The sequence below is a fragment of the Megalobrama amblycephala genome, linkage group LG12 (assembly GCF_018812025.1).
Source record: "Megalobrama amblycephala isolate DHTTF-2021 linkage group LG12, ASM1881202v1, whole genome shotgun sequence".
Lineage (NCBI taxonomy): Eukaryota > Metazoa > Chordata > Actinopteri > Cypriniformes > Xenocyprididae > Megalobrama > Megalobrama amblycephala.
Window position 1 is genome coordinate 5951269 of NC_063055.1, and position 12447 is coordinate 5963715.

Below are 12447 nucleotides of genomic sequence, written 5' to 3' on the forward strand. Positions count from 1 at the left end.
TTTACAAATATCACTAAAAATATCATGATATCATGGATCATGTCAGTTATTATTGCTCCGTCTGCCATTTTTCGCTATTGTTCTTGCTTGCTTACCTACTCTGATGATTCAGCTGTGCACAGATCCAGACGTTAATACTGGCTGCCCTTGTCTAATGCATTGATCATGGGCTGGCATATGCAAATATTGGGGTCATACATATTAATGATCCCGACTGTTACGTAACAGTCGGTGTTATGTTGAGATTCGCCTGTTCTTCTGAGGTCTTTTAAACAAATGAGATTTATATAAGAAGGGGGAAACTATGGAGTTTGAGACTCACTGTATGTCATTTCCATGTACTGAACTCTTGTTATTCGACTATGCCAAGATAAATTCAATTTTTAATTCTAGGGCACCTTTAAAATGAGTCCCTACCATTATGTAACATGACGTGTGTGTGTGTGTTCTCAGAGCTGCAGGACAGTAAGCAGCAAGCGGAGCGGATGGTGGAGCTGCAGGAGCGTCGGAGAAGTCTGCAGTCGCTGCTTAACACTCGATTAGCAGAACTCAAACGTGTGTGTCTGCAGGAGGCGGTCAGTGTCTCATCAGGCTTGTGTGCCATTTGAAATTCTAATTCCATTCCTGAATTTAATTTGAATTGAGGTACTGACAGGATGCAGAATTGACAGTATCTTAGAACTTGATCTAGTTCTAAGAAACTAGAACAAGAAAGCTCGACACAATAAACTTTGTATTTCTCCCTGGTGTCGCTGCCGAACCACACAGCAGTGAGCTGCCAGATCATGTGATGCCGCAGAGATGCCGCCACATGCCCAGCTAATCTTTGCTCATACTTGTATCTCAACAAGCTTGGCATTTCAAATGTTTCAAATTGTTTGACACAGTATATGTAACTTCAGGTGTGTTTTTCATGATATGAATCCTTTAAAGGGATAGTTTACCCAAAAATGAAAATTCTGTCATCATTTACTCACCCTCAAGTTGTTAGCTGTTTGGTTACCGACATTCTTCAAAATATTTTCTGAGTTCAACAGAAGAAAGAAACTCATACAGGTTCGGAACAACTTGAGCATGAGTAAATGATGACAGAATTTTCATTTTTGGGTGAACTATCCCTTTAAAAGAGTCATATCATGGAAAAGAGACAGAGACCATTTATGAAAACTAAGCTGATAAAAAAAATTGTCGCGGTTACGATGTTAGATCCATGACCACATCTTACCAGAAACAACATTATTAATTTCACATGAAAAAATGTTAGCCAATCATAATAGAGCTCATGTACATATAGAAAGTATAGCAGCAAATAAGCTTGTGTAATTCTATGCATGAAAAATGGAAATTAAACTAAATTAAATTGAAAATATAATTAATTGGTTTTTTTTGTTCAAAAACTTGACTAATATAAATATAATAAATATAAAAAAAATAATAATATAATAAAATAAATATAATATTCTTCAAAAGTAGACATAGCTGCTTTAATATATTAAAAATAATAATAATAAAACAGTTTAAGTGAAAATGTTTGCTCTTCATTAATCTTTCAGGAATTGACAGGTGAAGTTCCTCATGAATATCCTCTGGAAACCGGAGAGAAAGTCCCTCATGTGCGGCGCAGGGCCGGTCTGTCCCGCGGCGGCTCCAAACATAACATGAAAAATGAGGTGCGTGGATTTGAGATGATATGGGTGGCCACTAATTTGATATAGGATACTTGATAGATAAACATCATAAGTTGCTCAATGTTTGTGCTGGCTTAGGAAGAGGACGCCTCTCAGCGCAAGACAAAGAAAACTCTGTTCAGTGGCGCCCTCCGCAGGCACGTCGATTCAGAACAGCATCCTCCACACAGCAAACGGACGGTTCACAGAGGATGCCACACAGGTGGGTTTAGAGATTACACAGATGAACTAAACACCATTTCATGCCTGAAATTTGTATTTGGGAATATTTATAATACAAATGTTTCTTGAGCACCAAATCAGCATATTAGAATGATTTCTGAAGGATCATGTGACACTGAAGACTGGAGTAATGATGCTGAAAATTCAGCTTTGATCACAGAAATAAATTGCATTTTAAAAGATATTAGAATAGTAAGCACTTATTTTAAATTGTAATAATATTTCACAATATTACTGTTTTTACTGTATTTTTTATCACATAAATGCAGCCTTGGTGAGCAGAGAGACTTCTTTCAAAAGCATTAAAACATCTTTCTGTATATATAGGATTTTTTGATGAATTTTCAAAGAACAGCATTTATTTGAAATAAACATCATTTTGTAACATTATAAATGTCTTTACTGTCGCTTTCAATCAATTTAATGCATCCTTACTAAATTAAAGTGTATATATATGTATTTTTTTTTAATTTAGACCCCAAACTTTTGAACAGTAGCATGCATGACCTCAAAATTATTTGGATATTTAAATCACATTTAAAAAATGTCATTAATCAAACCAAGTATCCAAATACTTTTTGAGGTGACTGTATGTATAATGAAAAAAATTAAATATTTTTAACTAAAGAAAAGCATGTCAATTACCCATTAAGAATGATTATTTTGTGTCCATTAAAGCTGGTAAACACATAAAAAATGATTAATTATACTAGCTGCTATTTGCTATAACTAATTGACAAATCGATAATGTTGGTCCCAGCTGTAAGCAGTTTTTCAGTCCATGATCAAATGATAAAACTGACATAATGATTATAGATTAGACTCAGTTTGAACTCTGCTGAGATAACAGCCATCACACTGAGACAGATCAAACAAAGACTATAGAGATCAGTTTCAAGATAACAAAGATTAAAACTTACTATCTTAACAGTTATTCTGATATCACATGTAGTGCTAAACTCTTGTGAGGTAAATTACCTGATCAGGCTTGGCAGACTTTAATTTTCAACGGATCAGACCAGTTTAGTGTCAGACTGGCGGTCTGGCTTTGGACCGTGGGAACAGTTTTTGTATGTGGTATAAATATAGAAGGGAAAGTTGTCTCATGTTTGCAAACATGGAAAACAGTCCACCTTAAATGAGACATGAGAGAGGAACAGGAAGTGTTGAGTAACTGGCCTGTGTCCGGCCATTATTACTAAAATGATGATGCAAGTTCAGTAAAAAATGAACACACACATTTACAGTATGCAACTATCTGAATCAAGTCAAACTACAGAATTATTGTTTTCATATGAAGCTAATTAAATGAATGCTGACTAACCTTAACAATACCTCCCCAAAACATTTTTTAAGATAAATATATTTTAAATATACTTTTATATATAAATTTCACATTAGACATTACTTATTCACATTAAATTGTTAAAAATGCCTGTTAAAACCTTTAATAAATTTTATAAATATAAATATATAAATTATTTACAAAAGAATCATGAATAAAATCAGATAAATATTGAAAATATTTAGAAAAACATCATATTTTCAGCTCTGAGGACATTCTGAAGGCAGGTTTTGCCAGATTTAGTGGACTTCTAAGGAAAATTTTGATCAAATCTAGCACATAAAATGACCATCGTACAATATTACACTCTCATCCATTATCAGCAGCATAGGGCCAATACAGTGTGTTATCGTGACTTCATGTAATGTGTGTATCAGTTGAGTTATGTAATGTGTGAATGTTCATATTCTCAGATAACACAGTGAAGTCAGAGAGCAGCTCCACGTCGGATTCCACCAATCAGGACACTGGTGAGTTATGGGACGGATCAGTGCTTTACATTAGCAGGATAATGAATGCGAGAGGCTGGGATAAGAAGCGCTATTACAATGGCAGGATGAGTTTAGTGGATGGAGAGATCCCGCGGGGGTCATTAGAGTCTTCACATCAATGAGTCAAAAAGCCTGTTATTAACACTCACCGAACTAATCCTCTCCCTGTGGCATTTTTGATTCTCACACATTCTCCCCCTCTCTCTCGTTCACTCTGTTTTTAATTTCGATTAGGAAATGTGATGAAATTATTTATATTATACAATATTGCCAAAGCATCAGTACAAATAACAAAAAAATACAGAAAAAGCTGCCAATAATAGTAATAAAGACAAAAAAAATTGTTAATATAGTGACTAAGTAATTGATTGTGCTTATTTTCTGAGGTTATGGTATTCAGATATGAATTTTGCTGTAATTGATAATTAACTCTTGTGTATGTTTAGTAACCCCAAAAACTATTTAAACACCTAAGACACACTTTAAAAAAACTGAAATGTCATTTAATAAGATATTTGATAAAAGTATCAAACCAAGTGGCATTTAATTTAAAGAAATATATCACAGAGCGCAGATCACACTTGCTTTGTTTTGTTTTTTTAATGCAATTAAATTATAAGAACTTCTTTATTATACACTACTTTTCAAGATTGGGGTCTGAAATATATTTTTTAAAGAAATTAATACTTTTGTTCAGCAAAGGTGCATTAAATTGATCGAAATTGACAGTAAAGGCATTTATAAGATTTCTATTTCAAATGCTGTTGAACTTTCTATTCATCAAAGAATCCTGAAAAAAGTATCACAGTTTCCATAAAAACAGTTTTCAACATTGATAATAATAAGAAATGTTTTTTGAGCAGCAAATCAGTATATTAGAATGATTTCTGAAGGATCATGTGACACTGAAGACTGGAGTAATGATGCTGAAAATTCAGCTTTGATCACAGGAATAAATTACATCTTAAAATATATTCAAATATAAAACAGGTATTTTAAATTGAAATAATATTTCACACTATTACTATAATTTTGAGCATAAGAGACTTCCTTCAGAAATCTTACAGACCCCAAACCTTTGAATGGTAGTATGTCTTAAAACTTTAAATGTTTTAATTGTGAAGTAGAAACTGGGCTTCTGTCTCAACTTCACAAGTCTCTCTTTCTCGCTCCCTCAGAAGACGCCTCCGACGGCCTGTCACCCTCACGTCCCCGGCTGGTCTCGGGGAGCCCAGACAACAGGTTTTCTCGAAAACTCTCCCCTGTGGAGATCTATTACGAGATGAAAACTCGCCGCAACTCTGTGGCCAGCTCAGCCAGGTATGCGCTCAGCATGAGAAAGTAGGAACAGCTGTTTTTTCATCTTATTTAGATCCAAAGGTGAATCGGCATTGATTAGCCGACCTGGAATTACCTCATTCAGAGAGAAGTGTATGTGGTTTGTGTTAAAGGATTAGTTCACTTCAGAATTAAAATTTCCTGATAATTTACTCACCCACGTGTCATCCAAGATGTTTATGTCTTTCTTTCTTCAGTCAAAAAGAAATTAAGATTTTTGAGGAAAACATTCCTGGATTTTTCTCCATATATAGTGGACTTCAGTGGAGTACAACAGGTTGACGGTCCAAGTTTCAGTGCAGGTTCAAAGAGCTCTACACGATCCCAGACAAGGAATAAGGGTCTTATCTAGTGAAACGATCAGTCATTTTCTAAAAAAAATAAGAATTATATTCTTTTTAACCACAAATGCTCGTCTTGCACTGCTCTGGGATGTGCCACGCATTACGTAATCACGTTGGAAAGGTCACGCGTGACGTAGGTGGAAGTACCGACCCAGTGTCTACAAAGCAAATGTGCAAAGACTAAGTCAAACGCCCTTTACAAAAAAGGTAAAACAACGATGTTGGATGATTTTGAAGTTGGAGGTACTTCCGCCTATGTCACGTGTGATCTTTCCAACATGATTACGTAATGTGTGGCGCATCGCAGAGCAGTGCAAGACAAGCATTTGTAGTTAAAAAGTATATAAATTTCTACTTTTTTTTTTTTTTTTTTTAAGAAAATGACTGATTGTTTCTCTAGATAAGACCCTTATTCCTCGTCTGGGATCGTGTAGAGCCATTTGAAGCTGCACTGAAACTGACATTTGGACCTTCAACCTGTTGGTAACTGTTGAAGTCCACTATAAGGAGAGAAATCCTGGAATGTTTTCCTCAAAAACCTTAATTTCTTTTTGACTGAAGAAAGAAAGACACAAACATCTTGGATGACATGTGGGTGAATAAATTATCAGGAAATTTGAATTCTGAAGTGAAATAATCCTTTAAAAGCTGATTCCAGAACAAAGGCTCTTTGCTACTCATTAATATTTATGCGTTGATCTAAAAGACGTTGTTAGCAACTGTAACCCCTTCAGCTGTAACTATATTTGTCATGTGACTATTTTAAAATATCACTGTATAATAAAAATAATAAAGCTAAAATTTTGAATAAAAACATAACTTCATTATCAGTTTTATGAAATTGTCTTTGTCACCATATAACATCGATCAGGATTTATAACAAGAAGACGTAACTAGACTTTGTTTTTTCCACAGCCCGAGTCACTCTCTTCCAAGAAGTATGTCGAATCTGGAAGGCAGAAGTGTACCGGCAACTCCACTCTTGTCCCGCAATGGAATAACAGGAGTGCACATCAGGTTATAAATGCGTAAAACACACATGCACAAACGTATGTTAAACACTGCACAGATCAGGTTGCATGCTGATTATATAGCTGATTACAGTTAAAAAGCCCTGAATTGATAATGGCACAAACATTTTGATTAAATTACGTATTTGCAATAATGTGTAATGAAGTAATGGATGTCTAAGGAGGTTGAGCGTAAAGCCACATTATTTCCTACTCAATCCAATTACACAAACAGAGCAGCTTGTTGTGCCGCAGTGTTGGAAGATACTGAAGTCAGCATGTTTGGATACTGATTTATTGTGTAGCTGTCATTTAATCAGAGAGTCACTTGAGGAGCTTAAAGGGATAAAAAAAAAAAAGAGGATATTTTGAAAAATGTTTGTTTCAGTTTCAGTTCCCATTGACTTCCATTGTATTTTTTGTCCATATAATGGAAGTCAATGGGAATCGAAACTGTTTGGTTACCAATATTCTTCAGAACATAAAAAGTCATACAGGACTTTTCATTTTGGGGTGGACTATACCTTTAAAAAAAAGAAATGCAGTTTTGTTGAATGTATGTATTGGTAGTGTTTACTAACCATCACATCACTCAATCATGTGTTTAGAAGAGGTGTATTGTTGATTTACTAAGTGATTAGACTGATTTATGCAGGTTGGACAGCAAAAACAGGCAAAAAAAAAAAAAAAAAAATCTAATGAACGTTGACGTTCACTGAAGGTGGGACCAAGTCATATTTTGTGCCATATACTGTGACAATGAGTTTAGCCCAGGCAAGCGCCATGTTTTGTTTTTGCATTTTGTCACTTTTGTTGCTTTTCAAACAAGGACTACCATTTTAAAGTTTGGTGTCAGTAAGATTTTTTCATGTTTTTGAAAGTGTCTTATACTCACCAAGGCTGCATCATTATTATTATATTGTTATTTGATCAAAAATACAGTAAAAACAGTTATATTGTGAAATAATATTACAATTTACAAAAATAGAAAACTGTTTTCTATTTGAATATATTTTAAAGTGTAATTTATTCCTTTGATTTAAAGCTGAATTTTCAGCATCATTACTCCAGTCTTCAGTCACATGATCCTTCAGAAATCATAACTATTTTTTTAGCATTATAAATGTAACTTTTCTAACATCATAAATGTCTTCACTGTGACTTTTGATCAATTTAAGCATCCTTTCTGAATAAGTGTTCATTTCTTTTAAAAACAAAATAGTACTTACCCCAACCTTTTGAACAGAAGTGTATATATTTACAAAAATAAATAACTTGCTTATATATGTCAGTGTACTATAGCCAAAAGAAGTAAAATTGTAAATGTATGTTGTGTTTGTATTGCACTTTTTACAATATATAAAGTTCTATACAACAAAAAGTGCTCTACATAAAAAAAAGTAGGCAAGCCAATTATATTAATATAAAAAAAGCAAAATAATATAATTACATATTATATTATATAAGAAAATAGTCCATTTAACATATTTTGCTGGACTGTAATACTCCTACCACTTTGAGGAACTGGTTTTATTCTGTTAATACTTTTGAAAAGGATTTTAACCAAATAAATCCAAAATTAGTCTGAAGGTTTTTAGAAAAAATGTATCTTAAACATCTTATTTAGTTTTATTTTTGAATAACTAAACATGGCTCTTGCCATAAACAAAGCCATTGAAGCTGGCATGCCATTAAAAAGGAAAGAAACAAATAAGACAATAATATTACATTAGCTGAATTTGTTAAAAGATTTCACTGACATGTTTAATTAATATCTTAAAGGGGATAGTTCACCCAAAAATGAAAATCATCCCATGATTTACTCACCCTCAAGCCATCCTAGATGTATATCTTCTTTAAGATGAATACAATTGGAAATATATAATTTTCCTGGCTCTTCCAGGCTTTATAATGGCAGTGAATGGGGGGCCAGATTTTGAAGCAAAAAAAAAATGCATCCATCCATCATAAAAGTGACACATATGGCACCAGGGGGTTAATAAAGGCCTTCTGAAGGGAAGCAATGTGTTTTTGTAAGGAAAATATCCATATTTAAAACTTTATAAATTCAAATAACTAGCTTCCGGCAGACGGCGGAACACATACTGCACAAGTCGACTTGTATAAAGTTTTATAAAGCTTGGAAGAGCCAGGATATTTTTAAATATATCTCTGATTGTGTTTGTCTGAAAGAAGATAGCATATACACCTAGATGGCTTGAGGGTGAGTAAATCATGGGATATTTTTAATTTTTGGAGAACTATCCCTTTAAGGTAGCATTATTTTATTTGACAGACCTAAAAAATACATAGGATATTTTTAAAAATTAAATTTTTTTTGAGCAATTTTATGCATTCTTTTGTTTTTTGGAAAACAAAAATCATACTGTCCTCAATCTTTTGAATGGTGCGGTGAATGTATTTGAATGTGTCGTTTGTTTGTGTAGGTCAGAATCATCTAGCGGCACTGCTGCTGTGAAGCAGTGGTCAGACAATCCCGAGGCGCCTCAGCAGGTGCCTCTGCAGTCTCAGGAGGGGTCCTCCGCAGGGTCCTACGAGCAAGGGCACAGACGAAGCAATAGCTCCGAGACGTTACTCGACCGGCACGGCACTGCAGTGGAGGAAGGAGGTCAAAGGTTAGGCATGCCTGTACGAAACGGCCCGTACAAGAGCTCAGAAGCACTCATGGACACAAGTTTAAAACAGGCGCAGCGGAGCAGCCCCGAACAGCAGGTAAACGGACACACCGAACTGGCCCGCGTTCGCTCGGCTGCGGGAGGTCGAGGAACGAACGGAGGTGGCGGTTACAGTGAGATCCTCATGGATTATGTTTGGGGAAAACAACAGAAGATGCAAGCTCAGCAACAGCAAAGACTTCAGGTCCAAAATAGTGCAAAAACCCGGCCGTGGCCCGAAGGTCCCAATGCTCCACCGCCTCCCTACAGGAACGGCTTCCCCCAATCGCAGCAGCTTATCCTGGGCAACGGCCCTCCGGCCTACAGCCCGCTAATGCTGAGAGGGAAGCCCGGCGAGCCTCGGAGGGTCAAAGTGACGCGCACCAAATCCTGCGGCCCGTTCGTTCCCTTACAGCAGCACCAGCAAGAGTCCATCCTGCTCTCTGCCTACACCGAAACCAACACCGCCAATGGTATCGGCAGTAACGCAATGCATAATCAGCAGACAGACCACCCACACAGACCGCCCCACTACCCAATCGAGTCCTCCGCACCCACAACCCCCGATGACCCCACACGCAGCCTACACAAGGCCTTGGCGCTGGAGGGCTTGAGAGACTGGTATCTGCGGAACGCACTGGGACAGCCAGCCAACGGAGGGAAGGGCAAAGAGGGGACGCAGACTCAGCGCAGGCGTACCACGTCCTCTCTGCACAACTCGCACCCCCATCCGCCCCTAAAACACCAGCCGCAGTCCTTTCAAACGGACACGTCCTATCCACAGATGCCCCAGTCGGCCACATTTCATGGTCATCCTCTACACGGCAGGTAATTGCAGAATGAATTCAAATCTACATTCATATGACACAGGAACCATCAGTTAAGAAACCCTTGATTTCAAAAAAGGTAAATATATATATATATATTAGGTATAGCATTTATTAATCTTGGTCAATGTATTTTTCTGCATATACTAATGCATTTTCACAAAGTTTTTGAATTAATTTTCATTGTAGTACTTAAACAATAGTTTATTTTTTTAAAATTAACATTTGAAATATTTTACGTTTTATGTTTTTGAAAGAAGTCTTTTATGCTCACCAAGACTGCATTTATTTGATTAAAAATTCAATAAAAACAGTAATATTGTGAAATATTATTACAAATTAAAATAACTGTTTTCCATTTGAATATATTTTAAAGTGTAATTTATTCATGTGATGCAAAGCTGAATTTTCAGCCTCATTACTCCAGTCTTCAATGTCACATGATCCTTTTCTGCATACACTAATGTATTTTCATATTTCAAGTCGTACAAATTAACAATTAGTTCAAATGAATGAATTATAGTATTTTTTTCATTGTAGTATTAATATATTTTTTTAAATTAAGATTACATTTTTCATATTTATTATATATGCTACCATTCAAAAGTTTAGGGTTGGTACATTTTTTTAATGTTTTTTTTAAAGAAGTCTCTTATGCTCACCAAGACTTGGTGAGCAAAAAGTGTAAGTGTAAAGTGTAATTTATTCATGTGATGCAAAGCTGAATTTTCAGCCTCATTACTCCAGTCTTCAGTGTCACATGATCCTTTTCTGCATACACTAATGCATTTTCATATTTCAAGTCGTACAAATTAACAGTTAGTTCATTAATGAATTATGGTATTTTTTTCATTGTAGTATTAATATTTTTTTTTAAATTAAGAATAAGATTACATTTTTCATATTTATTATATATGCTACCATTCAAAAGTTTAGGGTTGGTACATTTTTTTAATGTTTTTTTTAAAGAAGTCTCTTATGCTCACTAAGACTGCATTTATTTGATTAAAAATTCAATAAAAACAGTAATATTGTGAAATATTATTACAAATTAAAATAACTGATTTTCATTTGAATATATTTTAAAGTGTAATTTATTCATGTGATGCAAAGCTGAATTTTCAGCCTCATTACTCCAGTCTTCAGTGTCACATGATCCTTTTCTGCATACAATAATGCATTTTCATATTTCAAGTCGTACAAATTAACAGTTAGTTCAATTGAATGTATTATAGTATTTTTTTTTAATTATAGTATTTTTGAATGAATAGTATTTTTTTTTTTTTAATTAACTTGAAATTTTTCATTATATATGCTACCATTCAAAAGTTTAGGGTTGGTACATTTTTTTTAAATGTTTTTGAATATGAATATATTTTAAATATTATTGCAATGTAAAATGTAATTTAGTCCTGTGTAAGAAAGTTCAAAAGAACAGCATTTTGGAAATAGATTTATTTATGGCAATAGATAAATTTAATGCATCCTTGCTGAATTTTTCTAAACAAACAAAATTTAATGACCCCAAACTGTTGAATGGTAATGTATATCTTTTAATATTATATTTTATATACAATATATTTTATATATTGTGTCTCCTCTTCTTTCTTATTCCTTATAGGTCGATGGAGCTTTCATTGTACCAGGATACCTTTTCATCTAAAATGCAGGAGATGACACTTAAAGAGACCAGTAATGACAGACCCACGCCAGGCACGCTGGTCTGACACGCAAACAAACAATCTCACCCACACACACTCATGCAAACTCAAAGAGACTACAGCAAACACCAGCTTACCTGTGTATGAAATGGCAGAGAGAATGCCATAGTGGACTTTCAAAGAGACTTTTTGCTTCCTTTCAGCAGTTAGAATTGAATAATTCTGACAGAAATCAGCCTAGCATCCTTGTAATACTAATATATGCTAAGCTACCACTGACATGGGACAAACACTTGTACTCAAGACCCTTTTCAGCATGAGATCAAGCTGTCTTCTAGTTTCACATCTTTTCTCGGTTCCCGTAGACTTTTTAGATAGTTCAGTAAATTTCCCTTTTAATCAGCAAAAGGTTAGTCAGATAAAAGAGACGATATGTCACCATATTTCTATTGGTAAACAATAATGCGAGTTCATTCTATCAAATATTTCCAGCCTTGGTATAGATTTGTCACAAAACATATACAAGTTTTTCTTGTAGGCGAGACCTTCCAAAATAGTTCTGGACATTTGAGGCCCTTTGAAAAAAATCAGGATCTTCTCAATGTTTTAATGAAAATATTTCTATGCAAATTACAATCAAGAAGACTGTGTTTAGACAAAATTAATTCCTTTTTTTTGTCATTCTGAGTAGCAATTTTAAAATGTGCAGGAGAAAAAACAAGCCAAATCTTAAACTTTGATGGACTGTTAAGGAGTCAGTGACTCACAGTATTTCATGAAATGTATTAGTCTGTTAGTATCTTTATTACTAATGTGGAAGATTATAAATGTGCTCATTCAGGATGA

The 12447-nt window shown here is 34.7% G+C and overlaps 1 protein-coding gene across 3 annotated transcripts in view; it reads left to right on the plus strand.

Annotated features, from left to right (window-relative positions):
- Nucleotides 1-12127, plus strand: part of ccdc120a (coiled-coil domain containing 120a) — a 60696-nt gene extending 48569 nt beyond the window's left edge. For 2 of the 3 annotated variants that reach the window (XM_048209782.1, XM_048209781.1), the window contains exons 4-11: nt 454-575; nt 1554-1670; nt 1767-1890; nt 3669-3725; nt 4925-5066; nt 6344-6445; nt 8886-9941; nt 11562-12127. In XM_048209782.1, the coding sequence (XP_048065739.1) occupies nt 454-575; nt 1554-1670; nt 1767-1890; nt 3669-3725; nt 4925-5066; nt 6344-6445; nt 8886-9941; nt 11562-11667 (1826 nt within the window). In that variant the 3' untranslated portion in view covers nt 11668-12127. Of the gene's footprint in view, nt 1-453; nt 576-1553; nt 1671-1766; nt 1891-3668; nt 3726-4924; nt 5067-6343; nt 6446-8885; nt 10020-11561 lie in introns of all 3 variants that reach the window. The other variant, XR_007187447.1, reaches the window with a different exon arrangement.
- The last annotated feature ends 320 nt before the right edge of the window (nt 12128-12447 follow it).